This window comes from Fistularia commersonii, chromosome 30 (genome assembly GCF_037954325.1).
Source record: "Fistularia commersonii isolate RoL2024-O1a breed Wild chromosome 30, RoL_Fcom_v1.0, whole genome shotgun sequence".
Taxonomy (NCBI): Eukaryota; Metazoa; Chordata; class Actinopteri; order Syngnathiformes; family Fistulariidae; genus Fistularia; species Fistularia commersonii.
Genome location: NC_141313.1, coordinates 7,048,403 through 7,075,040, shown reverse-complemented (window position 1 = coordinate 7,075,040; position 26,638 = coordinate 7,048,403). Strand labels below are relative to the sequence as shown.

The 26,638-nt window shown below is 42.3% G+C and overlaps 1 protein-coding gene across 5 annotated transcripts in view; it reads left to right on the top strand.

Annotated features, from left to right (window-relative positions):
• Positions 1-26,638, top strand: part of kcnq4 (potassium voltage-gated channel, KQT-like subfamily, member 4) — a 51,984-nt gene continuing 25,346 nt past the window's right edge. For all 5 annotated transcript variants that reach the window (XM_086177986.1, XM_086177990.1, XM_086177989.1 and 2 more), the window contains exon 1: positions 1-651. In XM_086177986.1, coding sequence (XP_086034112.1) covers positions 350-651 — 302 coding nt within the window. In that variant the 5' untranslated portion in view covers positions 1-349. The remainder of the gene's footprint in view (positions 652-26,638) is intronic.

The following is a 26,638-nucleotide window of genomic DNA, read 5'->3' as shown; positions in this document are numbered from 1 at the left end:
GCACTCGGAACCATGATCGCCGGAGGTCACGTTTCGGCGCGGCGCACTTGTCTGGGAATCCCGCATCTGTGCGGACGAGACTTTATTTCAAGATAAAAAAACAAGCAAAACTAGAAAAAAAAACTTTTGAATTATTTGGAACAATCCGGAATCGTAGGGGAAGCATAAAAAACAAAACTTACAAAAAAAAAACAAAAAAAAAAAATCGGGGATGAAACCCCTCCGCGCGTCCTAGGAGCTGCCCGTCCTCCAGCCACGACCACCCGCGACATGTGCGGGTTCCCGCCCGGTTCCTCGCTCCAGTAAGAGAAAAACAAAACAAAACAAAAGTTCCAGGTCGTATGTGGTCATGTTAGGAAGCCCGTCCAACAACGGCGGGATCAGGATGCTGGTGCCCCCGGCTCCCAGCGACGACCGGCGGGTGGAGTTCGTGGCGCTCACCGCCGTCCACACGGAGCGCAGCGAACCGTCCACGCCGGAGCGCGGACACCCGTCTCACCGCACCGGGCTGCTGGGCACCCCGCTGCCCGGGCCGCCCGGACCCCGGGCCAACGCGTCCGCCTCCAGCAAGCGTTTCAGGAAGTTGCAGAACTGCCTGTACAACGTCTTGGAGCGGCCGAGAGGATGGGCGTTCATCTACCACGCGTTCATGTAAGTACAACATCACATCTGGGTTTATTACACATGTTTTTTTTTTTTTGGCTCCACATCTCTCCATCCGTCCCACTCACGACTTTCATTTTTTTTTTTTTTTTTTTGAGTATTGTCCCACTTTTGGATCCCCGGGAATGTTTCCATGCATTTTCCAATTAAGAAGGCGGAAGTTGCTTAGGCGGCAATCAACACCGCCATGTGCCATTTATCATCTGAGCAGGCTTCCCCCATCGCTCCCTCCTCCGAAGTCTCAATCACGTTTATCCCAAGTTGATCTTGTTCTTATATTTAATTTTATTTGTATTTTTTTCCCCGTTAGTACGAACGATCAGCTGATCGGGGGACCAGGGCAAAAAAAAAAAAAGAGAATAAAGTGACATCACATAGGGCAATGCCTACGTCACTGAAACAACTTAGATATAGAGAAAAAAAAAGACCGATTTTTTTCTATTCTATTTGTCAGCCTAAAAGCCAGGTGTACTGAACCTGAAGTGGCTTCTCGGGCGGAGTATTTGAAGTATTCTGTCGGAGATGAGAGGTACTCCCGAGCTATATGCCGTCTAATGTATACACTTGTGTGTGTAAACTAAGGAGAAAGTATGAGCTTATTGGTGGCCGAGCCCGCTGAGGAGGTTTCTGTGAAGCAAGACAGCTTGGCAACCACATTACAAGGCATTACAAGGCATTACAAGGCTCAGAGGCTGCAACCTTATTCTATACTCCTAAACATCTACAGGCCTCTCATGGTATCAGAGTTGGTTCTCATGGACAAATTATAATTTCATTATAAAATAATGATGGTTATGATACCGGTCCAGGGTGAGCTCCGCCTCTAGCCCAATGACGGCTGCGATAGGCTCCAGCGACCTTGACTGCAGGATAAGCGAGACAGATAATAATAATAATGATAGTATTAACTCGTGTTAAATTAATCTGTTACTTTATTTCAAGGTTGTTTTTTTTTTACGGGCTTTGTTTGCCTTTGCTGAAACATTAACTGTATCAAAGGAATTTTAAAGGCAAGCAGACAATAAAAAAATCTTCTCCTTTCGACTTTTTCCTTCAGGGGTCACCACAGTGAATCAACCTTTGCCATCTAACCCTCTTCTCTGTATCCTCTCTCACACCAACTACCTTCATATGCTCTCTCACAACATCCATAAATCTTGTTGACAATAAAATAAAAATAAAAAAATAAAAAATTAGGACTTAAATAGGACTTATTGATGTTTCATCTCACAAGGAGGGAGAGGACAATTATGATCCAGTGTGGTTTAAACATGTTGAAAATGTTTAATTTTTAAGAAATCAATATGTGATTCTCTATTTTATAACAGAACGTGCTATAAACAAATTTGTTGGTTCCTGCGAGTTGGGTTCGGTGTGAGCGTGCAGTAAGAATGATGGCCCTTAGTTCTCCTCCAGAAGCCAAAGTACAGCCCAAATGTGTGTGTGTGTGTTTTTGTGTGTGTGTGTATGGATATGTTTCAGTTGCTTTTAGAGCGATGGCGGGGAAGGTTGTTCGGCAGCTGCCATCCTCCAGCTGTGTGATTGTCTGGATGGAGCGTGGTGTGTGTGTGTCTGTGTGTGTGTGTGTGCGCATGGGGGTGCGCACGCAGGCTCCTTGGACCGGGCGTCCAGACAAGTACAGCTGTCTCTCTGCCAATGCCATCATGTGTTTATATCCGAGGGAAATCCCAGTGCACAGCTACAATTCTCCTATGTTTTCTCATCATATGCTGCCAGCATTAGCAAGTGCAGGCCAAACTCTTGCTTTGTCTTTCACTTCTTCATTTTCCACTCCCGCAGGACTACCGTACATTGCCCCCTCCCCCACCCCCCTTATTCCTGTGTGTGTGTGTGTGTGTGTGTGTGTTTGTCACTTGAAGCCATGGCCTTTGCGGGGTAGTCGCCGGTGACATTCTCCCAGGCATCACCGGGCGTCAGGGTGGACGGCAGCTCTGCCGCCGTTGTTAAATCTCTGTTCGGGGAGGCATGGCAGACACTCCGGAGGTGCCCAGATCAGGTTTCAGATGCCACAGCCTTAACTTTGGAAGTGAGGCGCTCCTGCAATGGCCTGTTGTGTGTGTGTGTCGCTGTTTTATATAATTGCTTTTCCCACTCACACTTTATTATCAAACGCATTGAATGAACACACGTCCAGCTGAGCGGCGCTGTATTACCTGAGCCATGCATTAGTTTGGAGCAATGACATGTGATTCTCCCTGCATGTGTGAGCAGAATTCATTGGACCGTGAGTTAAGTCAGCGTTGATCTTTTGTCATTAAATGGGGCCACGCGCTGCCGTGCAGGGTGCCGCGCTCATTTCCCTGGGCCCTTCAATTAGTCCCGCCATGCAGGCAGATGTGGTTCTTCACAAGAGCCGTGCTTCACAGGAGCTCCCGGCAGAGATGGTTCTTCCGGGCAGCTAATTTAACGCACAGCTTGGGGCGTCTCAGGCAAAACAACAAGCAAAATTTCGAGTGATGAAGTTGTGGATCGTCCGACTCCCACCGTAAATAGTGAATTTAAGCAGAGTGTTCGAAATGCCGTAAATGAAAATGTGAATCTGTGCGGTATTTCCAGCCGGGCTGTGAACGATATTTATCTGGACTGATAACCCGACAAAAGTTGGTTTGGGCAAAATGATATTCTTCACTCGCTCATACATACATACATACATACATACATACATACATACATACATACATACACACATACATACATACATACATACATACATACATACATACATACTTGTATCTGTATTATACAGACATGCACACAGGTGCATGCATGCACACGTCTCTTTTGCCCATTTGCATTCACTCTCACCTGTACATGCATAAATACAAGAACACACACAGCATCGTTTATGTAATTTCTATGTGTGTGTGTTTGTGTGTGTGTGTCTGTGAAAGAGAAAGTATGAGTGTCTTTACAAGACTGTACAATTTTATGATGTAATCTCCTTTTTTTGACCTCAGTGTGGGTTTTTAGGGCCAGAATGTGGATGTTCGTATTTCGGCTTGCGGCCCTTGCAGGAGGTGGAAACCGCAAGACCTTAATCTTAACTAGAGACTTAAAGTAGCCGCAACTTGAAAAATGTAACATTAAGTGCAATTGCTATTTGTTTTGATAGAGATATTTGCATGTTTTTCTTTGCTTTGTTGTAGTGCTTTAAGTCTTCTGATACAATGTGCCTTGAGATAAAGTTTATATCACTGGTTGAGTCCATCAAAGTTGAATTTTTCTCAGCACCTCATAACTTAAATTTGACTGTCTCCACTGCCTCTGCAGCCAAAACATTTCCCAGGTAAAGTGCCATGACCTCCACCTGTGTGCACATCAGTTTTTATTATTGAAGCTACAGCTTTTAACCCCTTAAATATTTAACAGCGTCTTGATCATTCTACTTTAAAAAATACAAACCAGATGCCAATCTTTCCCGTGGTTGTCAATAAAGCAGAAAATGACTTGACTTCCCGACGTAGTGTTTTCAATTGAGCGGCCCTCGTGGCTCCCGTGCCGGAGGCAGACAGGCTGAGTAGCTGGTCAGAGGAGAGGAGAGATATTAGTAAGGGACTGTTAATGTTGCGGCGAGGCTGCAAAGTAATGGTCCGGTCGAAGCTCCGAAAACGACCTTCACATCACAACAGCACGATGTGTCAGCGTAAACACAGCGCCCTCGTCCCTGCGTGCCTGATGGGGTGTAATGCTTTGACGTCGAGAACCGATTCCTCACACATCTCCTGTGTTTGTTGGCGTTGTAGTGCCTCGTGAAGTCAGACCCCTATTCTGTATGGTTAGTGGTTAGCAGTTAACTACCCTCGTGCGGTGTGTGTGTGTGTGTCTGTGTGTGTGTGTGTGTGTGTTTGTGTGAATGTGTGTGTGACTCCGCCTCCCCCCTTTGGTTTCTGTTTATAGTGACAAATCTGTCCTGACACTTTATATGTAGATCAGATGGAGCTGAAGGAGAAGTTTCACTGTGGCTGTTTCACTGAGAAATTCAGTGAACTTGAAATCATCCCAGCAATGTATTATTTTTTTAAATGGCGGCTGCACAACAGCTTATTGCGGCGTTATTGATCCTATGTAAAAGTACGACATTACAAAAAGGAACTGGTAAAACTGAAGTAAAAGAAATATTAAATGAGCTTATTTTTCAATCAGATTTCACAGGTATTTTTAGTACCCCCTTTATAATAATAATAATAATTAATAATGCATTTTATTTAAAGCCTTGCTCGACACTTAAGGTCACCATACAGATAGATACATTTACACAAAATACAGATTATAAAAAAATAAAAAATAGACAAAGTGATAAAAATAATAAATAAAAGTTACAGGAGTTTGTGTCAGATGGAATAGGCCACTTTGAACAGATGTCTTTTGAGTTGTGATTTGCAGTGGGGGAATAAATGAGTGTGTCTGACCAAGACATTTGTATTACCTTGTTCAAGTTTATGTAAACGTTTGACAGCGGACCATCATCTTACCAGAAAAGGTGCCCGAGATCGGCTTAACTGATCTCCTCTGATTCACCCTCTTCACATCGGAGCTTGACTATAAAACTGATTTGAACTTCTTCGTCCCTTTGGCGCTGCTCCCTGCAGTGTGACTTTATCTCCAGCACATCCAACATTTGCTGCCCCAAAACTGCTTTGAACTCTGTTGAAAAATCCTTTTGGGTGAGTCAGAACCCTCCTGAACAAAATATAACACTACGGGTCTTAGATTTTAATAGATGTATTACATGTTATTGTATTAGCAGCTGCTCCGCTCTCTTATTGTTGCTGACACAGCTGCACAGAAGCTCCATCGGCCCACAGCCTCTTCTGCCTGCAGGTATCGGAGGGTTACAATGTTTGACACTGTTTCTAGAGTTCTTAGGAAATGATGTGTTTGATGTCGAATGAAAAGCGATTCCCAAAAGGAGGATAATCCCACTGGATCTTATTTATATCTCCCGCAAAGAAACTTCGGAATTTAACAGAGACAAACGCTCTGCTGACGGTGGGGTGGGAGAAATGAAACGGAACGGGCGACAACATTCAGATCTCTGCGGCTGTCGCTAGGTTTTGTGATCACGAGCTTCAGGAGCTAAGTTATGTGGTTTACTCTGCAACTTGTCATGCATTAATATAAATTTATACAAACTGTTTCCTGAGAATGCCCTGTTTCACATCCTCACATTGAATGACTTTCTCCTCTCTTCTTCACTGTCATCCTTGGTTTTTAACCAACACAGTGAGGAGGGAGCAGAACAGCAACCTGCTCAAAGAGGAGGTGCATTTCTGAAGGTATTTTGCAGAAAAAAATCCTGCTAGGTAGAATTCCTATCCTTAACAACTTGACCAGTTGCTTAGATACCCCAAATCTTGAATGTTAGAGGATTTGTAACATCTTTTCTTTTCCCCGACTGACTCATTCCCTGTAAAAAATTGAAAGGTCTTCAGTGCTTCTGAGTTTGGTGTCTTTCTTTCACCCCATAATGTCAGCTGGATGGTTGGTTTTTGTTTCTTAGCTGGTTAAGAGTTTATGGTTGAAGTTCTGAGCTTCAGCTTGTCGGGACACAAACAGCAGCAGTGCAGAGCATTCTGAGGAAATGTATTGTGGACTGGTGCGTTTACTGTCAACATCCTCCTGTCCTGCCGTCTTGATTTTGTTTTCAGCGTTTTTGTAAATATTTAATTTAATGTTTTCAATGCTAATCAATTCAAAATGTTAAGTAGAAAAGCCTTAATTCAAGCAAAAATCAAGCAAAAAGAAAACTGAAATTTTACAAGAAAAATAAATACATAAAGTGTAATGAATGAATAAATAAATAAGCTAAAAATTAATTTATAAAATGGTGACAGGAAATTATAATTTATGATACTGGAGGCAGTTGGAACTGATTTGTGATGTTCAAGCCACATGGAGCGTTCCTTACCTCAGCGGAGATTGTGAGATCCTGTTTATCCAGAATGAGCTTTTGAACTGAGAGGTGTGGTGCGGTTCGTTTACGGTAGTTTACTCATAAAAATGAATCTGTGCGGGTCCTCTAAGAGGTGATGGGCCCAAGCTGCAATTATCAGAATTACATTATATCAGTAATGATAATAATCATTACTGATTAATCGGTTAATGATCATAATGTCGCTGTCACATTGAAAGAACACGTGTCTGGCGATATCTAAGGAACAGCTCCAGGGAACCCCTTTGGACACACCATAAACTTCCAGCTAATGTCCTGGATTAATAGATAACATTTGACGTTCAAAGGTGAATGTGATGAAACAAAGAGTTTTTTTTTCCATGACTAAGACTGAGGTTATTCGTTTTCTATATCACAAAATTATAAAAAGGAAATCTAGTAAAACAATGGTGTGGTTTGAAGATGGTTGCAATTAATTAATAAAACAAATCCCAGACAGACAAATGAACAACGGGTTGTTGTTGAGTTAAAGACAATTTCTATTTTCATATTTACCAGATTTGTAATGCTCTAAATATAATGAGGTGTAATTCTGTCTGACTCAACTGTCTTTATTTAAGTACTCAGTACTAGCATTCAGTATCCAGGTGTTTGTACAGTATATTATATAATTTTATGTGTGTTTGGAAAATATTTCCCCAACTCTGTGGCTGGGTGGAGTGTGAGGGAGGTTGTGGCCAGTGGCTGCTCCAAGCACACCGCTGATGCATGTCTCCTTTACGTGCTAAAGATAGAATCAGTTATATTTTGCCAAAACACACAAGACACACATCCCCTTTTTTTTTCTTAAGTTCATTTTGAGCAACATGCAAACTTTGGGGGAAATTTGCCAGACATGAAACAGCAGCTGTGTTCAGACGAATGGACCCAAACTTTATTTAGAACACATTCCCACCACTGACTGGCCGAGGTGCTGAAAGATACATGTTTTTCGAAGTTACAATTTCCTGTAATTGCACATTCATATACTAATATATTGCATAATGTGGCAAAAGCACAAGTCATAACAGGAACCTTTGAGGATATTAGCGCTGGAATATGTTTTTGATGTTTGACTTTTGATGGATGGAGGCCAGAATTGGAGACCATTCATTGTGCTTTTTAGGAGGAAGGTCTCTAGCTCTTTAATGCACACATAAGCTTTTAGAGATACAGTATATTAAAGTATAATACAGTATTCTTACATGAGTCTGGGTAGACGTGACCTTAGAATACAGCTGGAACGTGAGTAAAGACATATAGCTTTCAAGTACTAGATTTATATTGTTTGTGGCTTGTATGAAACTTTTGAGAAATGGGATGAGAAATAACGATATATGCCCTGGCCGTATAAAGATAAAATATTAATATTGCTTAATTTCAGATGCCAATTGATAATTCATTATCAAAATGGATATTGATTCATTTTTGTGTGGTTCTGTCTATCGTGCCTCTTTTGCCTGTGTGTGTGTGTGTGTGTGTGTGTGTGTGTGTGTGTGTGTGTGTGTGTGTACTCGTCTCCGGGGCGGGGCAGATGACCCGCAGCATTCACGAGGATAAGTGTCAGTGTTTCCCCTCACCTTTGACCCCTCACCCATTTCTACCACTGGCAGTGCCACATATAGACCACATGGAGCGGTCCTTTCTGCCCACGGTAATTCATCCCTGCAGGAGTCCTTTGGGGCTGTGGGTCTCCACCCTGAAAATCCACCATTAGGTCATGCTACCCTGCTGTCAAAGTCCAGGAAGGTGGTTAGTCTCCAGCCTGAGTACATATTAATAGTTCCTAGAACAGGGTGATTAATTTTTCATCTCAATTTGTATTTTTAAAAAATGAAAAGAAATCAAATTCCCTGAACTGAATTGAAATAAGCAAGTGTAATTTTTTTTCTTTCCTCTCCAAAGAAGTCGTGTTAAATAATCATCATTCCAATTCTGACCGGGTTATTTTTTCCCATTTCCAAGCAGCGGGGACGCGCACGGAGACAGATAGGAAGAGCGGCCAAGACGAGCACTGACCGGTCGGAAAGATTGATCGGTTCCACGGAGGGTGAAAATATACCAGCCGTGAATTATTAATGCCTTACAAGGGAGGAGATGTGGAGCGAAATTAAAAATGTCCCTAATGTAGAGTTTTATCGAGTCGTATGGTCTCATCAGTGTCAACAGAGAGAAATGTTTCCACAAGTAATTGTTTATTGAGACGCCGTACGAGCTCATTGACAATTCAGCAATTTGTTCGCTATCAGCGCGTCTCCCCATGTCATCTCCATCTCCTTCACACATGCGCTGCCGCATGGGGTGACAGAGTAGAGAATAAAATGAACATATAATTTCAATGTCACGTCTGTCGTGAAAAATCCCATGTCAGATTCACGGTACAAAATAGCTGAGTGTGTCTCCATAGAGAAGGGCAGCTTTTATTTGTGAAAGAATTTGGATTCTTCCAATAATTTTTGGGGGTGATTTTTTGAAACTGAGGCGCTCACTAATTTGCAATAAAGCTGAGAATGTTTTTTTTTTTTAGGTAAAATTCTTTGCTGGGTTTTTGGTTATACACAACCCTGTAGGGCAGTGGTCCCCAACCTTTTTATCACCGCGGACCGGTCAACGCTTGACAATTTTACCGCAGACTGGGGGGGTGGGGTGTGGTACACGTAGATATTGCGACTATAATAATAAATGTGAATCCACTGTGTGGATCCACCTTTTCCCCTTTGAAAAGAAACTGTCCGTCTGACGTCTGTTTTTTACTAATTTTGCTAGCTTGTGGGTTACATTTTAGGCGCTTGAGTAACCAAGATGTAGCGAGAGATTCCAGTCATTTTTCAAAATAAAGATTGTTTAGACTCAGATAATAAATCCGATGGAAATAATTGATTATTTCTTGTGCGGCCCGGTACCAATTGATCGCGGCCCGGGGGTTGGGGACTCCTGCTGTAGGTGAATGTCCGGAGCCACCGGAGCCTGCAAAATTACTAGAAATATATATTGTGTGCCGCTCTGAACACTTCCACATCACAGCAGGAAGGTCCTCGGTTGGATTCCGATTTAAAGCCTGTGTGTGTGAAGTCTCCATGTTCTTCCCGCGTCTGCGTCGGTGTCCATCGGGTTCTCTGGTTTCGTTCCACAATTGTCCAGAGGTGTGAATGAGAGGTTGAATGGTTGAATGTCTCTGTCATGTGATTTATATAATGTGTAAATGAGAGAGTGAACTGTTGTATGTCTGGTGAGTTGTCATACTTCTATATGACGTGTAAATGACTAAGAGAACGGTTGCATGTCTCTATATGACATTTAATGAGAGAGCGAATAATAATGGTGACCAGCCCCCCCACCTCTCACCCAATGCCAGCTGGGAACCCCCCCCTCCACGACCCTGACTGCAGGATAAGCATGAATGAATGAATGAACGAATGAATCAATGAATAGTCAATTTCGTATGTGGACACACATTTTGCAGTCGCATTTGTTTGGCAGTGTGTGACTTTGTTAAACTCCGGCTGCGAACCTGGATGTTTTCACAGCAGATCCATCCACTGATTCGGATTTGCTTTTTAAACAAAAGACGGGGTCCAGCCGCCGAGCACAATACTGGATGCTTATTGCATCAAGCCTCATTATGAGCCCGTGCCCTGCATCAATACATCCATTTCAGCGATGCTGTTTGTTAAGTGGTTCTTTTTACATGATTATTTCTTTCCATTCTTTACACCTTTGAAATGCCTTCTCACAAACCGCACAACTGGAAAACATCCAGAACAAGCGTGCACATAACACGTGCTGTTTGTTTATGGTTTTAAAGACATATTAGCAGTCTGACACACAAGTGCTATGTGGTTTTGATTGGAAAAACTGACAAATCCCAGCCAGATAAACCCTTCAGTCTCCACTGTGTGTGTGTGTTTGTGTGTATGTGAGAATGCATGTGTGTGGATAAATCCACTTTCACCTTTTATGGCACAGGCACAAACCATGGTGTGTGTTTATGAAAGCGTGAGCCTAAAGCCACATTATTTATAGATGTGGAAGGAGAACCCACAATAGGAGTCACCTCCTAATGCGCTTCTCGATTGTGATAGTTCGGTTGGAGCGCTTTTCGAAGAAAAAAAAAAAAAAAGGCAGTTAAATTTTTAACTACCGTCGATTCCTCACGCATCCCCGTGTTTGTATACACATGAGCTTTTCATTAAGTCAAACTGCCATTCTGACATTATTTAACTCATTTAGCTCAGATCGGCCCCTGATTGGATGCTTTCCCTCAATCTGTCTCTTTTCTGGTAGTTCCCTCCCAACCCAGTTATAAGCCACTTGGCGATGACTAATACTTTCTCTTGTTTTGAATGTTTTGTCGCTCGATGTATCCATGTGTATTTATTGGTGTATTTTGATCTTCGCACGTACTTTTGCGTGCTGGATGCTGTTGTTGCCCGGCTACAGGGACACGTTTCCCCACTGGGATAATAAAGTGGAGCTTTCAAGTTCAGGTCTATGAGCCATACAACACATTATCCATGAAAAAGAGACCGGGGGACGTTTCCAAAACCCTTTGACTTCACATTTCACGTCATTTCAGATGTGATTTTCAGCAGAAAGTAGGGCTTTCTTCTGTTCTTTGTCTCCCCAGCGATGCATGAATGGGAATTTTCCTGGTGACTAAGTGACTGAGAAAGCGAGTGACTCTTCTGGTCTGCAGACTGGGGCTTGTTGTTCTTCTGATCTGCAGACTGGGTGTTGTTGTTCATCCACTGTCGCTGTTTTTTTCTTTTTTTAATCTGTTCACGTCAGCAGGCTGTGTAAATTCTGCTCCATTAAGGATCATTTATGACCCAAATGTCTTTGCTCTTCCTTCACTCTCTCTCTGTCTCTCCCCCATCTTCCCCTCATTTTTCCTCCTCGGTATCTTATCTGCTGCCTTCCCTAATTGACTTCCCCTCCGTTGCTCCATCTTCCTCCATCCTCCTCTTATATAAGATTTGCTGGACACTTTTCTCAAAAAAAGACCATAAAGGGTTTAGAAGATCAAGTATTCAAATTAAACAATGTATATCTACTGTTTCTTTGAATTTTATCTGTTGTTCCCTTTCTACCAACATCATCTACCCTCTCAGTAATATACCCCTTTATGCTGGAGTTCCCCAATATATTTTTCTCTTGTAAAAATTGTAAAAATCTCTTGTAAAAACGCCTCTAGTTCTAAATTCCTGTTGCACTAACTGTCACTCTGCTTTTGTTCAAACTGTTATCGTCTGAAAGAATTGAAACACACAAAAACCCCGAGATGCACTTGTCATTTATTGATGACATTTTTCGTACTCTTTACTCGGTATCTGGCTCAATAATACAGAGAAGTTTTTTTTTTTTTTTTTTTTAATAAGAAGAAATTTGCAGCAACCAGCTGGGCAGCTGACGCCCTTTTACAATGGCCCCCATCAGGCCTGACAAGTATGGCATCTTGCAAAATAACACTTCAAAAGCCTAAAAATGCTGATTTAAAAGCTACTTTAGAAAGACAGAAAAAGTTGGCATTTTATTTGGTGAGCCTGCAAATGAATTTTGTTTGCTTAGTGGATTTGAAAAAAAAAAAAGGACATCAGCATTGAACGGACTGTCGGGGTTGACAGTCGAGGTTAGTCTCTGTATTCATTTCTCCTTTCAGGGCAAAAACGTGTCTCCAGGGAGGGGAACTGTCTGTCCTGGGATGGACAGCTAGGAATCAGGTTTCCACCGATATCCACAGATACACGCGGACTCAAAGACGCACACACATGCAAGCAAACTAATTATTTAATTGCCTGGTGGGTGCAGAACATGCAAAAAAGGTGAAATTGAAGGTGAAACTCCCTAAACATGTGAACACACGAAGACACACAGACTCAGCAAAGACCTTGACAGGCCCTGCTCATGGGTCGGACACAGGAGGAATCTGTGTTTGTCGTAGCTGGAGGCAGGACAGTGGCGTTTGGTGTTTAGTGTAGCAGTTACATATATTGAGTTTCCGTAGGTGATGGATTTTTTTTTTTTTGTTTTTGATTTTTTTTTTTATCCTTTGCATGTCCCCTGAATTTTCAGGGGTGATTAAATTCTGTTAATGTCCCAAATTCTTATTTTGAACACCACACACAAAAAATCCATTGGGCATAAATTCTTTAAAACCACTGCAAAATTTTAATAGAAATAAGGTATTTTATCATTGGCATGATATTGAATGATATTGATTGCTTGATTTTGAAGAAGGTAGTTGACTATCTGATTTTACTGTATTATATATGTTTCATATATCAAGACTCACATTGTTATATGAATGTGAGCTGATGCAGAATTGTACTGTATTAATTGTATTGTATTATGAGTTGGCCCTAGATACTTTAAATTTTTCAAATTAAAAACCTAAGCCAAATAATCGATTAAATACTGCCCAAATGGAAAATCTAGGCAGAAAAAAAAATATTTTAATTCCCTAAACAGATCTACTTTTTTGTCAGTTTATTATGTCTTCCTCCATATTTAAATGTAGATACACTGGAACAAATTTATTTGTCTGAACCAGAATTAAATTAAATACTTGCGGTAAAGAAGCGGTAAAGAAGGCAACAGGTTAATGCTTCTTTGCTGTGACCTCATGGAGGGACCTGCCTCTGCATGGGACTAAACTAAACAGAAGCAAAGTTAAACACAAAAATAAAAGCGGCTATACGTGGTTAGTTTGCAGGTGAGGGGTCAGGTTGGGGGGGGTCCAACCTTCAAAAATACTTTTTTTATCTTTTTTTTTGATAATCAAGCACATCAACTAGCAGTTTCCTAATACGTAAATATTAATGAACTAAATTTAATTAACGTTGTGTTCCCACAAAACAAATATGACAAAAATAATAACCATCAGCAGTATCTGCAGACATTACCGGTTGATGTCACATTCTTTCTATGAATAAATTCCACAGTCTCTGCCGGGCAGCTTTGCAAGCTTTCTCTTGAAATTCTTTACGACTGCTGATGCGGAACCCAGCAACCCAAAAAGGAGGTGAGAATGGGAGCCTATGCCACTTACGTCTGAATCTTTTCACTGAAAGTGCGTTGTGTCACCGCCCCCCCCACCATCCTCCGGGCTCCCGGAACAGCAGCCCTGGAACGTCACCCGGTGTGAATGAATGCGCCGCTATTAATCCTGTTTGTACTTAAAGGGAACTGTCTCCAGCCTTCTGTCATCGCCTTCACGGCAACAATCCCCGGCAGCACAGTGTGTCACTAATGACAAGCTAAAACCCATTTGTCCCACTTACGCTTATGTGTTCGACCGCGAAAAACGTCAGCCGGCGTGATGGGCAGGATGCTTCGTGTTTATCAAGGTGTTCATGGTGAATTAAGGGTGTCAAGGAGGGGTTCTTGGGATCCGATGGCTTCCAGCTGCTGTAAAGATCATAAAACAGGCGGAAATTAAATCAATAGCCTTGGGCCACCATTATCTTTCCGTTTCGCACTGAACGGCCAAGAGTGCACCTGCGCACAGACGATTATCAGCAGATGCTGAATAATGTCGAAACCAAGTTGGGCTAATTGCAGATAATTCTCAAGCGGTTCACGGAAATACAGGAAGGCCTGTGCCTTCGTTTGCCGTTTATCAATCTTTCTGACAACAACGAGCAAGATTTCCAGGAGAAGCCGGGGTGTATAAAAAATAAAATAAAATTAAAATGTGAAAACTTGAACCGTGCAGGACTCGGGTATAAATCTCAATCTAATCAGATGCCACTGGAGTTGCTGTGTTTCAAGATGACTCCAGAGAGCACTTAGCAGTCAGTTGTAACGAAAGGGTAGAGCTGGGTCATTTAGATGGAATCTCATGCATGCAATTTTATATCAATATACTGACTAATGTTTTTTTTTTTTTTCAAAACCCCGTCCCCAGTGGCTGGGTGTGAGGGGTTTCCCAATGTGTTGTCTCATGGTGTAGCAGCACATTTTCCCAAGCTGTCTTTTTGTTATCTGTCTGATGAAAATATTTTCTTAGTTTGTTTGTGTTTTGTCTTTATTTTTATTTGACATTTTTTGTTAAGTCCCAATGCATTCGACTGAATATTTGGCCCACAAGCCTGTAGTATTACATTTTTCAAGGTCCCGTTTGTTTTATATTATCGTGTTTTTGCAATTATTTTAAAAATATATATTTCCTGACAGGATCTTTATGTACCTTTTTCGATGGGTTATTGTACTATTAGTGGTACGGCAGATATAAAAACAATGTCACGCTGTCCTAAAGGCCGTGAGTACAAAATTGTTTTCATTGTGCCCTTTGATACAGTAGGAGGAATCACAAGGGGCATCAACCAGTTCCCAAAATGTAAAACCTCATTTTTTGTGCAATTAGCACAATTGTCCAGTCAACGATTTCAAGCATTCTCTCAGGAAACCTAAACAGAGCCTCACAGGTGTTTTGACATTAGTAAAAACACCCTTGTGGCAGAAAAGAGCTTTAGAAAGCCATTCACCAAGGCTTCTGTGCAGCAGTGCCCTCTTTGACCAGCAGCGGTGCTGCAAACATTTAGGAGCCTCGTAAATACTTGATTGTTTCAGCCATGCGCCATTATCGGGGTATTAGAAAAATGAATATTGTAAGGAAGATGACTTCCAGCGCAGACCGGTTCCTCCGCTACTTCCCCGCGCTTATTTAGACTCTTGAAAATTATTACCACATTGACTTTTAGGCTTCATTAAAGTTCCTACAAATTGTGATTCTCTACGAAGGTCGGCCGGTCTCATCAGCGAGTTCAGGCCTCACCCATCACGGCATCTGGGTGTCTGGATTGTTGCTTCTCTCGTTTTAGTTTGGGTTTTCCATCCGTTTATTTTTCAGACACGTATGCTACATTGCTAGACGATACCATAGGATGAGGATCAAAACTTTTTCAGCAAACGTTTATTTAAACACGCTGCTCATTTTATTGACCTTTTAGAGCAAAGTTTGTCAACCGTTGGTCTTTACCGTCTCTGCTCTCGCTGTCTCTCAGCTGTCCACATCCTGGTAAACCCCAGGTCTCCTTCTTGTCTTGTTCCTGCCTGGTTGCACCAGTACGCAAGGCCTAGCTTAAGTGTTGTTAAGATCATTTTAATTTATGACGGCAGTCACTATAAACATGTGAGGAAGCAGCACCATGGAGACGGCGCTCAAACAAAATCACAATGTGGGACAGTATTTATAAGGTCTGCCTTGCCTGCAGAAAGCGCTTTGCAAAGTGTATATGTGTGTGTCATGTCCTCGTGTGGTTGAGCGTGCGGAGCATCATAAAAGGTCGGGATCGGTGTGTGCAGGTTCGGAAAATGCGTGCTTTCATGCATGTGTAGGTTTATGAAAATTGTGTGTTTGTCTAAATGCCTGGCCGGTGGCATCGCGGGGCGTAAACAGTAATCAAATGTTAACGACTGGGCTGTAATTACGCGCTGCCTCCCGCTCTTGCTCGAAAATGCCTTATTTGCACAATTTATCATCATTGTCTCTATCGTCGCTCGCCACTCCATGGGATCCCACGCCGACGGGTCGATCAATAAGGAGAGGAAGCGAGTGGGATTCTCACAAAAAAGTCCCGCCCTTCATCCCCACTTCCGTTGCCGCGTCGACGTCAAATCACACAAATTACATGAAGAAGGGTTATTGAGGATGGAAGAGGCTTCACTTGCAAAACACCAAAGCATCTTTTGGTGAAGAAAGTGGGTGGGATGTGTGACTGCATCTGCATCAGACTGGAGTGATGTCATGCTGGAATCCCAGCTCCTTTTTTTTTTTTTTCTTTCCTGAGCAAAAAAAAAAAAAAAAAAGCTAACAAAAGACATACATAGTCAATCTGTCGCTCACCAACACACCCCGTAAGTATGTACGTAGGTGTATGTGTGTGTGCGTGTGCGTAGGTGTGTGTGTGTGTGTGTGTACGTGTGTGTGTGCGCGTCAGCGGGCCCTCTGGTCTTCTCTTGGCCCCGAGATTAAAGCAATGTCAGCAAGTGTGTGATGAGGCCTCACAGACAATATCCCATCGCTCTCTCTCTTTTCCATTCTGGCTATCCTCCTTTCACTGTCCCCTCGTCTGTCCGATCCATTATTCAGCCACCTCTTTCTGTCTCCTGTCCACTCCTTTTTTCTCATTATCTCTCACTTTCTGTCTGAATTATACTCATACCTTGTGGTCATTCCTGCTTCCATTTCTCTTTGTCTGTCCTATTTCTATCTATCCATCTATTACGTATGTATGTTCTCGTTCTGTCTCCTCCTTCTTTTTTTTTTTCACTCTTCGCTACTTAAGAGTTCAATCAGTCATTTTGTGCCGTGGCTGCGGCGGCGTGCGATGTCAAATGGCGTCCCGTGTCCCTGAGTGTCCTTCAGAAAAGGGCAGAGAGAGAATGATTGAATCGTTGGACATGATGTCCTCGTACCTCCTGCTTTTGGAAGGTCCTCTCCCTTGGACCGGGAGTTGTTCCTCAAATGTTCCTCAGTTTGGCAAGGCTGAATTTAAAGCTACCTGTACATCAGAGGACGATTTGGAAAAGACTTGTGGAGAACTTATCATCTCTCACCCGATCACATCTAAAATAATGTTTTTCAAGTTTTTAGTCGCTGCCTCGTCTCCGACTGAGATGTTACAAAGACTGTGAATCTCACAGGGTCACTATTTTCAAGACTGCGACTGGATTCTTTCAGCATTTTTTTCCCACTATGCAATGTTTTCACCGTGTATTTGCAGAGCCTCTGCTATTTCCAACACTTTTCCTTCGTGATTCGTCGAAGAGTTGACAATGTAGAAGCTGGGCTGTTTTGCCCGCAGCTCCGTCATCTGCTCCCCTTTCTGGATGCTCCATATTCTTTTGCTGTTATGGTTCATCAATACTACCAACTAATACCGCCACCAATGCCGCTCTGGTGATTTGTTTGTCTAGCAGTATTCCTTTTTCCAGTTTTTTTGGGGCTCATCTATTGGTTGTTGATTGTGTTACTTCTCTGTAAAGACTGAAAGACTTGTGATGATATCGAACACGTTTGATATTGTCGTAAACCCAAGACTAGGAAAATGCAGCTCAGATTACCACCTTGTACTTAACAGTCGAGATAATGGCTTTCAGTTTGCAGTCTGTGACCGTGAAAATCTTTTGGTGCAAGTCCCGCATAAGACTGTCCACATTCAGTGATCCGAACTTGACAACATTGCGAGATAGTTATTCGGCTGGGTTTGATGCTGTGAAGTCACGGTGAACCGAATCCTCATTTTCAGGGGATTAGTGCGGGGCCGGCAGTCGCTGGATAGCACACCAAGTTTGGATCTCAACATCAACGGGATTTTCATTTTCAACTAAAATTAGACTTCCTTCGCTCACCAACACACTCATTTGCTGAACGATAAAAGGCTGACCCAGATTTTCTTTTCTTTTTCTTTTATTGTCGCCTTTATTTGCAGAGCCTTCAGAAAATATGAGTCACTTTTTACTCAGTTTTTCACGCTGTGTTTTTATATAAATTCATGAGGTTGCTGTTTTTTGAACATTCCCGTGATCCCTTAATTCAGTCAAATGGATGCTTCGTACGTTTGAAGGACAATTCCACCTTCTTCTTAAAAATATTGAGGCACATACTAAGGATCAGACACATGCTTGTAATGAAAAAGCCCTAATTTGCATGTGTTGTGAAAATTTTTGCAGCAAATGCTTACAAAACAAAATAATAATTATTATTCATAATTAATTAATGTATAATAATTTTGCAGAGGATATCCATAACTAGGCAGGACAACGTGAGCAATGACCAGCCCGCGTAGACGCTCATATAGACCCCAACTTGACGACTAATATGTAGGGGTTTTACCCAAGGGCCTTATGGTGAATTGGCTGTTTCTGGCAAACATTTAAAGTCGTGCAGATGTTGGATTCGGAACTTGCAACGTGCGCTCACCGGGAAGAAACACAAAGTTTCTTGTCAATTTGGTCAAGGATTAGAAATTTTGAGTTGTTTCTTGAATCCAGCGTGAAACGATCGAGACGAACAAGAAACGCGAGCGCTGTTTTCTCGGCTTCGTTGGTACGGGTTACCTGATCTGGACAGAACTTCCCACAGAGGCGCTGCAGGAGCAGGTTGAAGTGAAGAGGGAGAATTAAGAGCAGGGTGATGCTACAGGGGTGGGGGTGGGGTTCAGTGGAAGAATGAATAATTAAGTGGAGTATTTTCTCTCAACGCGGCCTTTCCTCTGCCCGGCCCGGTCACCTAATTGGTTGTAATGAGCTAAAGAGGGGCGCAGGTGTGGCTGAGGGTCCCACAAGTGGTCCACTATTATCTTGGCTCGGATTCAGTGGCACTTAAGTGAGGAGGAGGAGAGGGAGAGGCGGAGGAGTCAGCGTGAGAGTGGGGAAGAAGGGAAGCAGGTCAAAATACCACTGGGAGAAAAGATAACATTTGAACGTTGTTTCAATATAATTGGAAAGACTCAGAGCGCAAATGCGGCAACATGAAAGAGAGACTCGGAATGAGGGCAGAGTTTTGTGGAAACTCGGTGGACGCCCTTCATCCTGCTTCTGGAGGATTTGCCACCAACGTGACCCGGCTGTCCAGGCCGGGCCGAGGTGTGAAGACATACTTTCTGCGCTGCAATGAGAAAAATCGCAATTTTTCATACGTCATTCCTATAGAGAACAACTCATTATGGACATTAATCATATGGACAATAATCATAATAATTCATTTTATTTGAGGCGCCTTACTTGATAGGCAAGGACAGCATACAAAAGCAGACATGCACAAAATAGAGATTTAAAAAAAAAAAAAAACAATACATTTTATTGATTAATAATATAAATAATAAAATTAATAAATAAATGCCTTAGCAATATCTGTTATCCCCGGGATATTCTGGATAAAAGAAAAAGAAAATTCAACTATTTTCTTGTAAACTGTCGTTTCTTGAATATTACACAGTTTTTGGTCATGTTTTGTTTTTTCACATGTGCTCTCAGGAGCAATGAACATTTGGCCCCCAAACCTGTAGCTTTACATTTTTCAGGGTTCGGGTCATTTATAGTATTGTTTTTTTGCTATTCTTTCAAAAATATACATTTCATGACAGGATCTTTATGCACCTTTTCGCTGGATTATTGTACAGTTAGTGTAACAGTGGAGTGTTTGCCAATATGAAACACCGTTGGATCTCAGAGGATCACACAACTACCGTGCCATTTTCCACAGATGCTGTTAACGAATGAAAAAATATTAACCGGTACTTAACAAGCAGTCGTTGCGAACATGTCTCATTTTCGTCCGTAGAGGGACCTCGGGAAGCAGGCGTGAAAAATAAGGGCAAAGTCGGCGTGACTGAGCGCCGTGCTTGGTGTGGAGGAAGGTGGCGGCATTTGCTGGACTTCGACACGCGGTGATGTCAGTGGTTCTGGACTCTGTCTGGAAATTACACTCCACACAAAGACACTGACAACTACACAAAGTCTCGCAGAAACATTTAGTCTGACAGGAGGGGGAGGTGGGTGAGGTCAGCAGCGAGGCCGGATTGAGGAGTAACACAGTGCAGCTCCTCCATGTGATGTGACCTCGGCACCGGCGGAGATAACAGCGGCGGACAGATAGTGAGATGTGCGCCGCGGCGTGGAACTCCCGGACAGCTATCTGTTCCGTGCCAGCGGAGGATTCACCATCCAAAAAGAAACAGCAGCCTTAAGGTCGCAGGGTTGTTGCTCCGGTAATCTACTGGCGACACACCGGCGGTGCCTCGGAGAGTCTTTCCCTTGAGCTTCGTTGTTCTACCAGGTTGTCGCCGGCCGGTCAGAGAAAATAAAGAACTCGCTGCTTTATGAGGCGATTACAGGAATTTCCCGTATGATGACGCCCAGATAATGATGGATGCCCTCTCTGTCCATGTGTGGGTTTTCTCGTGTTCCTCCCGCAGTGCCAAAACTTGTGTTAGGATAGCTGTTTTGGGGCTCTGAATTGTCCGTAGGTTGAGTGAATGGTTTTGACGCTGAGGCTGACTGGCCACAGTCGACCCCCCTCTCACACCACAACAGCAGGGCCCAGAAAATACATGATTATGATATTTTTGTCACCCATCTGTACATCTTTTTTACGCTTTGAAATCCTTAGTGATATATTCATGGAAATTCCACGTTTTTTTTTCTTCTATAATTTCCGAACTATAAGCCGCTATTTTTTTTCACACGCTTTAAACACTGCGGCTTAAACAACAATGCGGCTACTTTATGGATTTTTTGGGGGTAACGAGCTTCTTGCCGCCAAAACCTTCAGCCTCGTCACATCCGACCAATGAAATTTGTGTGAAATTCTGAGGCTGTTCAATTCCGACACTGAAAGAGACAACTTCAACGGTTTGAGTACGCAGGAGGAAGGCGAAGATAAGAATAAGAATAACTTTATTTATCCCGAAGGAAATTATTGAGAGATCAGTTATCTTCTATAGATCTTCTGTCTCCTATATCTATAGGACAAAGCGAGGATAGAAAATTGATGGATGGCTGTTATTTACGATGAGTCTATATCTATCAGCCGTGTTATAGGCACTGTTCCGAAAAAAGCATTTCCAGTACGTATTTATGGATGTTACCAATTTGTATTGATTAAAAGTGAAAAGAAAAAAAAAGAAGGTTTTGTGTAACGTCTTTCTGTGTAAATATCTCATGTTACAACATGGACACCTGTGGCTTATAGACAAGTGCGGCCTATAAATGTATGCATATATTTATTTCTATTTAGCCGGTGCCTCTTATATTCAGATGCGCTCAATAGTCGAGAAATTGCGGCATTTTTTTATTCCTTGATTAATATCTATTTATTTATTTATTTTACCTGAAACAGCCAAAATTCTTGTAATGCGTCATGTCCGGAAGGATTTATTATTCATAATGTCCCTTTTTTGTCCTTTCCTTCACGCTTTGTGTGGCTTTTCTTCATTCTAAGGTCATAACAGTCTATGTCAGCCACATGTGAGGTCTTTCTCTCCAGCCCTGGTGATGGAAAGGACCTCATACCTTGGCAATAATTTTTTTTTTTCTCCCTCCAAATCCTGTCTGTTCCTCAAGATCCGCTGACCAGCAGGGTTATGTTTGAACTCAGGTCACCCTCCCGCACCTCCCTCCTCAATCCCATTACTCCGTGTTCAAATGTTACAGTCGCTGCTTTGTTTTTGTTGTTTCTTAATCCCGGAGAGCTGCCCCTGACCCGGTGCGATCCATCACTGCAGATCCCCGCCGCCATGGCAACAGGATTAGACATGTCACAGAGTAATGATGATTGGCCTGAAATTCAGTGGTAGAAGTGGGTAGGTGGTGGGGGGTCAGGGTGGATGTGTTTGGGATGTGTGGGTCTCACATCAAGCGACCCTTTGACAAATCACATGCTGGAGGCCTTACTATGGCTGCTCTTTGGTGTTAGAAGTTTTTCGCTTGTGGCAAATACACACAAGACGAAAGACATGCAAGTTTCACGTCTGAGGTTTTTTCAATGAATGCTTTCTCACCAATCATTCAGCTCTCTCCACTAATGCGGCAGTTCAGACAGGTCAGAGGCACAGATGTTCCAACTTCCTATTGGCAAAAGCTTTATAAACAGATGCAATCAAACAAATGAAAATGCATTGTATATTTATAAGACTCACTGAAGCTTTACATTCACTATCTAGTAGTAAAAAGCCTGTTTTTCATCGACCTTGTTATTTGTAGCTTGTACTTACTTTGCGATAGATCAGCCAGAATGAAAGGAAAGGTGTACAAGACTACTGTATGGACTAGAAACAGCGACGATGACGAAAAGACAGGAGGCAGAGCTAGAGGTCGCAGAAGATGTTGAGGTTCTCTTTGGGAGTGACCAGGATGGAAAGGATCAGGAATGAGTTCATCAGAGGGACAGAACATGCTAGATGTTTTGGAGAGAAGGTCAGAGAAGCCAGACAGAGATGGTTGTGTCATGTACAGAGGAGGGAGAGTGAATATATTGGCAGATGGATGGTGGAATTGGAGCTGCCAGGCAGGAGGTCTCGAGGAAGACCAAAGAGAAGATTTATGGACGTAGTGAGAGAGGATATGAAGTTAGATGGTTTGAGAGAGGAGGATACAGAGAATGGAGAAGGTTGATTCGCTGTCGTGACCCCTGAAGGGAAAAGCTGGAAGGGAAAGAAGACTGGCGAACAATGTCAAATGGACCTTTGCAAATATGAATATTAATTCGGAGAAAGGAGTGACAGTGCCAAAAATTAATAAAAATAAAAAAAATAAAGAAGAAATTTCATTTAGGACTTGTCAACTGTTTTTATTTGGGTCTTTTGAACTTGTTGAATCAAATATACATGGATAAATGACAATATGTTCACGTAAAGTGAAAGATAAATAAACAAGAAACATGAAAACAGTAGTTAATATCAAAATCCAAAAACAGCCTTACCTCGACCAAAAAGGTTTTTAGCTTATTTTGCTTACTCTTCTTTCATCAACCCATTTAAGAAGTCAAGCAAAGAATCATGTGTATATTATACAGTACATTCAAGTAGCGGTTGACAAGCACTCCCAGTGGTGTTCATAATTTAGTTTTATATTTGATAGTACAATATACAACTATATGTGTTTTCATATTATCATTTAATTTCTCAATTGAATAAATAAATACTCTGTATTTAGCCAACATTTTTAAAATTATTTTCTAAATTAGATTTAGCACCCTGAACAATTGGGAGTCCTAAAGTCAGGAGCTCCAGCTGCTAAATTTTGACTCCCTTTTCCTTTGAATGGAGCGCCGCCTTGTTCTGTTTGTTTAATGGGAGTGAAAACCGTGTTTCCGAGAAGGAAATTAGTGTTTTTGAAAGGAACTACCAAATCTAGAAGTTTCTTGAGAAACGTGAACGCTCCTGGATTTTTTTTTTTTTCTGTTTTCCCCTTGGATGGAGCCAGCAGTTCATATATCAGCACATTCCCTCACAGGATGCAACAACAGCAATATGGAGAACAGTGTGATTCTGGCTTTGTGTTTCTAGTGGGTTTCATGACAACAGAGGTCTGTTTTGTTTCCTTTCAAAGGCTAATGCAGGCAAAAGTTGTGCACTGGATAATCGTTTTTACCCCGATTAATACATGGACGTCCCCGTTAAATATTTATAAGCCCTTTGAAAAATCAATACAATTCACAATATCTGCTTAGGAATGAAAAACCACATCTCTGATAATCTAGTTGAACTTAATTACATCTGTTCTCTGTGGTGAAAAAAAAGAGTGTGATTAATGTTATTTTACCGGTCACTTGAAGCAGGCAGAAAATTAATATTATAATCCAGTAACATGTATAATTATAAATCAAAGTGCTACCAATAATCAGTCATTTGTAAAAACCTGATTCAGTTTAGGACCCTGGCACTGCTTGATTTGTATTGTTTTAAATCCTTTTTTTCTATTTTAAGTGTACTGTGTTTTTGTTTATTTGTCTGTGTTCACACGTGTGTGTGTTTGTTTCGATGTTTCCCAAATCGGAGGACGGTTTGTTTGAAACATTGGAAACATTTCTCGCCGCAGTAACAAGGTCCATGGGGGGGTGGATGCGGGGATGTGGCTGCCGAAAGCCCTGACTTTTAGATAAAGATGTTGCTCTCTGGAGCTTTACCTCCCGTCCCGTGTCGCTCTCTCGGCACCCGAGACCCTGATCTGCCCAGGACTGCTCCATTATGAGGCTTGAACTCTCTCCCTGCTTCGGTGTGAAATGTCAGCATTCTCCAGTCGTGCGAAACAGAAGCTTGTACACTTCAAAAAAAAAAGAAAAAAAGAAAAGAGCTTTATGGGACTCTTTTGCAAATTGGCTAGCCTCTGCTGCTAACAATGCCACCGCTAAATGTCAGAGCTCTCTCATCGCTTCACCCCGGCCCACCTCAGGTCCCTGAGCGCTCGCTTCTCTGACAACATCCAGCAAAGAGCAGCATTCAGAGTGTCAGAGACACTGGAGCTTCTCGTCTGTGTTGCCGTGGTCGCAGTGGGAGGTTGAGAATGTGTTTGCGTACAGTCGTGAGTTCATTTAGACTTTCAAACAGCTTCCCCCGCCAAAGTTGTAAATAATGCTTGCAAATTATACATGTTTTGAATTTGTTTACCGCAGTCACTTTTAATTTCTGTAATTTATGAGAATGCATTCATATCAAATCGTCCCTGTGCCATAAACCCCTTCCCGCCCATGTTCCCAACTGACATCTCTGGCACACACATGCACAATTTAAGAATTGTGCAGTGATCATAAAACTCTTCTTCTGTGGTCTTGGTGTCATTTTAATCTGCTCTCTGGTTAGATACCTGACAGTCCTGGCCATATTTCTAGAGTTGCTAACCAATTCTACCACATGAGTGCACTCAGCGATGTCATTGAGGCAATGAAAAATCACTCTCACGATATCCATATCATCATATCCAGCTGTGCTCCCTCTCTATGTGAATTGGTTCATAAACAAGTTTATCAACATTTTTGGGGTGTTAGTGGATAAAAAATAATAAATGGCCTAATTATTTGTGAACATATTTACAGTATATTTATATTTTATAATTGACTTTGGTAATGCACACCTCTGCCTCACAGCAAGGTCCCTGGCTCAATTCTGCCAGGGGTCTTTCTGCGTGTAGTCTCTATGTTCTCCCGTGTCTGCGTGGGTTTACTCCGGCTTCTCCGGTTTCCTCCAACAGTCATGCAGTGCATATAGTGAGCTTATTGGAGAGCCTAAAATTAGCCAAACTAGTGAATGATAGTGAACATCTATATGATGTTTGAATGACAGAGTGAATAGTTGTATGTGTCAAGAATCAATTTCAAGACCCTGAATGGGACAGCCCCGTCTTATCTCCAGGATATGGTCAAGCCACATGTCCCTACCCGTCCTCTCCGATCTGCCACCTCTCGGCGACCGTCCACCCATCACTCAGAGCCCCCGGCCTCTGATCGAACCGGTCTCGGCTCTTCTCGGTCTTGGCTCCTCAGTTGTGGAGCGAACTCCCAAAAAAGGTCAGAACAGCGGGTTTGCTGCCCATCTTTCGCCGTGAGCTAAAAACATATCTCTTCACCAAGCACTACCCTATTAATTGCACTTAGCCCCCCCCCCCCCCCCGAAAAACAAAAAAAAAAACAAAGAAATGAATATATGTATGTATATGATTTTGAGATGGCTATTTGGTTGAGTGGTCACTTCTGACTTACGACTGCTGGTACTTCGGATCTTCGGTGACTGAATTGCACTTTTTGTAAGTCGCTTTGGATAAAAGCGTCTGCCAAATGACTGTAACATAATGTAATGTAATGTCTCGAGATGTGGCGCTGTGCTTGGATGGCTCTCAGTCCAGGGTGTACTCCGCCTCTTGCCCAATGACAGCTGGTATAGGCTTCTGCCCTCCCGTGACCCTGAGTGCAGGATAAGCGGTATAGATAATGAACGAAAGACAGTTGACTTTCTTATTCTTAGACTTTGCATGCTCTCCCTGCATCTGTGTGGCTTCTCTCCAGGTTCTCTGCCTTCCTCTCACAGCCCAAATGTGGTCAGTGGGTTCACTGACGACTCTTAATTGTCCTCACGGCTCTGTGACGAATATTCCCTCTGTGATTCTCTCAAGACTCGTCAGGATCAGTGTTACTGATGACGGGTTAATCAAAAATATCAAAAATACCTTTATCTTATATCTCATGCCCGTCTCATTCTTATGAACTGTTCCTTAGAAACACCTTGAAGAAAGTTGACATGGTATAAAAGCGTGTTGAGGCCTGTGCAAGGAGTTTTGGAGGTTAGCTGTAAAGTTCAAGGTCACGACAGTACGTTTGCGTGTCATGGTTTATCAGAAAAGTGTTTCTTTAAATTTGTTTTTAATGACAGTGAAAGACATGCATATTCTTGTAAAACTAAAGAAGTAGGTTGTTGAAACTTTTCCTTTGCCGTCTACGACTGGAATATCTATCTATTCTTTTGATGAACTTCTATATTTAGATATTCATGGAACTGAATATTCTGTGGGTGTTGAAAGATCCGT